The 4,099-nt window shown below is 45.6% G+C and overlaps 1 protein-coding gene across 1 annotated transcript in view; it reads right to left on the bottom strand.

Moving 5' to 3' along the window:
- The window catches only part of LOC118322575 (polycomb protein suz12-like), a 7,444-nt gene that overhangs the window by 2,882 nt on the left and 463 nt on the right, over nt 1–4,099 (bottom strand). The window contains exons 2-10 of the mRNA XM_035654287.1: nt 3,678–3,924; nt 2,770–2,872; nt 2,567–2,672; nt 1,901–2,075; nt 1,695–1,783; nt 1,439–1,582; nt 1,101–1,258; nt 780–978; nt 486–565 (exon numbers count right to left, since the gene is read on the bottom strand). Coding sequence (XP_035510180.1) covers nt 486–565; nt 780–978; nt 1,101–1,258; nt 1,439–1,582; nt 1,695–1,783; nt 1,901–2,075; nt 2,567–2,672; nt 2,770–2,872; nt 3,678–3,924 — 1,301 coding nt within the window. The remainder of the gene's footprint in view (nt 1–485; nt 566–779; nt 979–1,100; nt 1,259–1,438; nt 1,583–1,694; nt 1,784–1,900; nt 2,076–2,566; nt 2,673–2,769; nt 2,873–3,677; nt 3,925–4,099) is intronic.

Raw genomic sequence — 4,099 nt, 5'->3', positions numbered from 1 at the left:
CTTTGAATGACAAGCGAACACGCCAGGAAACAACAAATATGACGACAAGATCGTTTCACTTCAAATATTCAAAGATTTTTGATTCACACGAGTGATTAAGTGAATGAAACACCAGATTATGTTGAAAAATCTATCCTTTTTCAATTCAAGCACTGTTCAATTGAACAATTTACAAAGAATTGTGTGTCATTTAATATGTTTACATGATTAATAACACAGCATGTGTCGGGTCCGTTTATTACTCCAATTACTTTAGAGTTGTGAATCATTAGCTTGTGAAATAAGTCAGATTACAGCTGTGAACTCTCTGTTCCTCGTCTTATATTTAGGTTGTTATTATTAATTATTCTGCAGTGTTTCTGACAATTACTCATCTTTGGGTCATTTTATTCCCTCCAGGGACCAAATAAGATCTGATAAGTGGATTCGATAACACATTTGCATACAATAAGACCGCACTGAACCCTAACCCTACTTATACGCACCCGTGCTTCATGACGTGGAGGTTCCACAGCTTCATGATCTCCTTCTCCCCCTCGTTGACGTCAGTGAAGTCTTCGATTTGCTGCAGTGAGATCAGAGCATTAGCATTAGCTAGCAAGGCAACATTAACTGCTTCTACTGCCCCAAACCTCATCGACCGCATCAACAGCTGCTGTGTTAAAAGCTTTGTTTGCTCCTCCAGAAGCCAAACGACAGATAAAATACAAGAAATACACATAAACATATGACAAGCAAACTTCAGTGGCCCTTCACTCGGTCGCCGGCTGTAAACTAACCTTGGCAGTCTTCTCTTTCAGCCAGTCCGGGTCCCGCTCGTCCTCGCTGTCCACTTCCATCTCCTGAGGCCGCAGCGGCACGCAGCTGTCACTGTGGAAGTAGAGGCGGTTGTGTCCGCTGATGTGCGGCCTCTGCTGCTCCCGATCGCTGTCCTCCGGCTCCAGAAACTCCGACAGACTCGCCTTCGTCCTCTTAGGTCTGGAAAATATTAAGATTCCAACGTGAACACTGCTCCCTCAGGAGTTATTGCCTCCCTGCGACGGGTAAAGTGAGGACGTAGAAAAGCTCCAGAATCAGAGTGAAGAGATCATCAGCGGTACCTGCAGGCGAGAATGTTGGTGACGGCGGTCCTCTTCACCGGGCCGTTCCTGCTGAAGGCGAAGCCCGGCTGGTTGTGGATGTCCTGCGGGTTTCCTGCATACGAACCATCGTAACTCTCGTTGATAGAGACCTCGACTTTCGCTCCTTTAGGGTGGGGCTGCCAAACATCGGGAGAGGTTCGCAACATGTCATCAAACTGACAGCGACAACAACTTCTTATTGCTTCACTGACTTTTTTTTAAATCTATCAGGATATCTTTATGATTTTAGCCTCTCTCTCTCTGTCTCTGTCTCTGTCTGTCTCTCTCTGCACACAGAGGGTGTGAGTCTTTCTCACCACGTAGTTGAAGATGAAGCGGGAGTGAGACAGTTTGAGGTGTTTGATCAGACTGTAGAGCTTCCTGCAGTTGAGGGTGCACCAGGGGCAGTGGAGGTCGTCTCTGGCCTCCGTCTGCTGCCGCGTGTTGTTGTTGTACTGGAACTGGACGGGAAGAACCAGAGAACACAGGCTGAGATGGAAGCTCAGTGGTAATAAGTCACATTGATATCAGACTGACAGGTTTGCTGTGCGGGCTGTGTGAGGCGGGACCGACCTGGTAGAAGATGCGCAGTTTCTGTCGGGGTTCGGCTGAGATTTGTTCTCTTCTCGTCTGCACGTCTGCATTTATGGATTCTTTAACAGCTGCAGCACAGAGGAGAAACACAACCATCACTCACTTTAAATGAAAGAAAAGCAGTTTCACCACCGACTGAATAACCTGAACACAATCTAAGCGTCTGTTGGTGTTTCTCTGCTCACCCAGAGTGTGTGTGGCTCTCAGAGTGCTGGGTCTGGTGTCCTGGTTGGTCTCAGAGTTGCGGGTGGCCAGAGGTTTGGCCACAGGTGCAGTGGAGCGGTCAGAGGAGTCGCTGGTCCAGCGCAGGGTGAACTGCAGGGTGGGACCCTGCGAGAAACTCTCAAACGGAGGCAAGCGCTACAAAAAGAGAGCAGAGCGAGTTTAAAGCTCACTTATTATCAACCTGACAGACCGACTGTCTCTGAGTGACACAACAAATGAATAAAACATTCCTGGTTAATGTATTTCTGTTTAAATGGGTTTCATTCGATGATGCAGCCAGCTGAATGTTGGAAAAACCACCGAAGACGATTTTGGTGAGTTTAATTTAGTTTGAGTCCATTTTCAAGTGTTTTATGATTATCAGAAACCCTGGAGAGGCAACGAGAGGATGAGGAATTTCACCGACTCGCTCTGCATTTGAGGTTAGATCAGAATATTTTTATTTCTTTATAGAGATAAAGTTTAAAAGGAAAACTCTTCATCTGACAGATTTTATTGTTTTGGGTGACTTCAGCCTGATGTTGACTCAGAATTCACTAAATAAGACGAGGAAGAAACGAGGATTGAACTGCTTGGTTCGGTGTAAACATCTTGCTTTTTAATTTATACGTTTCTCTCTCTCTCACCTTTCCGTCCATGATGGTCTCCCAGGTTGCCCTCTTCTTATTGACGGGACACTCCTCCATCTCTTGCATGGACACTTCATACTCGCCGTCTAACAGCTGCAGTCGTCTGCACACAAACATTTTCTCACTTGTTGATTCTGCAGCAGAGTGTAACAGCAGTTTCTTCCTGTGTGTCAGGAGGTGACAGTTTGTGTGAGCCTCACCTGTTTTTATCAAAGACAGTCATCTGAGCCACAAATGTGGTTTCTCCCTCCTCCCTGAGAGAGGAGCTCCTCCTCTTCCTGTTTACCACTTCCTCTGCAAAATCTGAAACAGAACATAAATGACATTTACCTCCTTTTCTAACACACAACACTGACAGGGAGGCTCCAGACTGATCGGTGCGGCACAAAGAGCCAAACACACACAAAAAAGAATTTGGTTTATCACAACTTGGGTCTTTTTGCTGTTTTCACAGTTAATTACGGAGTTAAAATATCGATGATATCAGGAAAGTTGTAGCAGATTCTTGTGACACTGACATGGTGTAATCAGCTGGAAAATGTCTGAACAAAGTCGCCTCTGTTGGTGTTTTTGGACGGCAGAAAACACACTGTGCTCATGATCGCAGCATCATGTGTTACAGCGTAATGTTTCCTACCCGTCACAAACTCTCTTTGGTGAGTACAGACACTGAGCTGCAGAGAGTTTCATTTCCACCATTACTGAATTAACATTAAGTGGCAGTTAATTAGAGATGTCACAAGAACCGATGCAACAACATTTTAAAAACGTACTTGTTTCTTGTTTCTGTTCCTCCTGTACAATGACTGCAGAGACAACGTACAGTGTTTAACACTAACTCCCTAACAGTGAAGAGTTCAAATGTTTTAAAAATAAAGAGGACTGTATGTTGAAGTACGTTGGATTTATTGTTTGTTTTCATTTTTTTTCCCGTGGTATCGAATTTCTATCGAGAATCGCAGAATTCCACCGATATCGACTACTAAATCTCCGGTATGGTGACATCCCTACAGTCAATCACAAACTGTCCTTAAACACCTGATTTACATGAAGGAGAATCACACAACAGGAGTAATGTCAGGATGGACTCTTGTGTTCAGCAGTTTACCTCTGTTGTGGTGATTCTCTCCGTTAGCCAGGCCGTTGATCTGCGTTCGGGGGTAACCGGGCCTCGATACTCTGAAGAGTAGCGAGTAAGACTTGACCATGTGAGAGTTGCTGGGTTCAAACTCGCTGCTGGGAACCAGCAGAGTGGGGAAGGAGCCCGGCTTGGCCTGAACTCCAGCGCTCGCTTCTGGGTTCAGAGGAACCTGCTTCTTCCCTGTAGGGACCTGCTTCACCGGACAGCTCACATCCTGGACCGGAGCAGAAATATCAGACGGGTTTCAGTGCAGGAAAAAACTGGAGACACTCGTTCTTTAAAAGACACACAGACACACAAACACACACACACACACACACACACACAGATACAGACACACACACACACACACACACACAGATACAGATACACACAGATACACACACACA

The sequence above is a fragment of the Morone saxatilis genome, unplaced genomic scaffold (assembly GCF_004916995.1).
Source record: "Morone saxatilis isolate NCDOM2014 unplaced genomic scaffold, NCSU_SB_2.0 Contig14, whole genome shotgun sequence".
NCBI lineage: Eukaryota > Metazoa > Chordata > Actinopteri > Moronidae > Morone > Morone saxatilis.
Note: the sequence above shows the minus strand (reverse complement) of the source record. Positions and strands in the feature narration are given on the sequence as shown.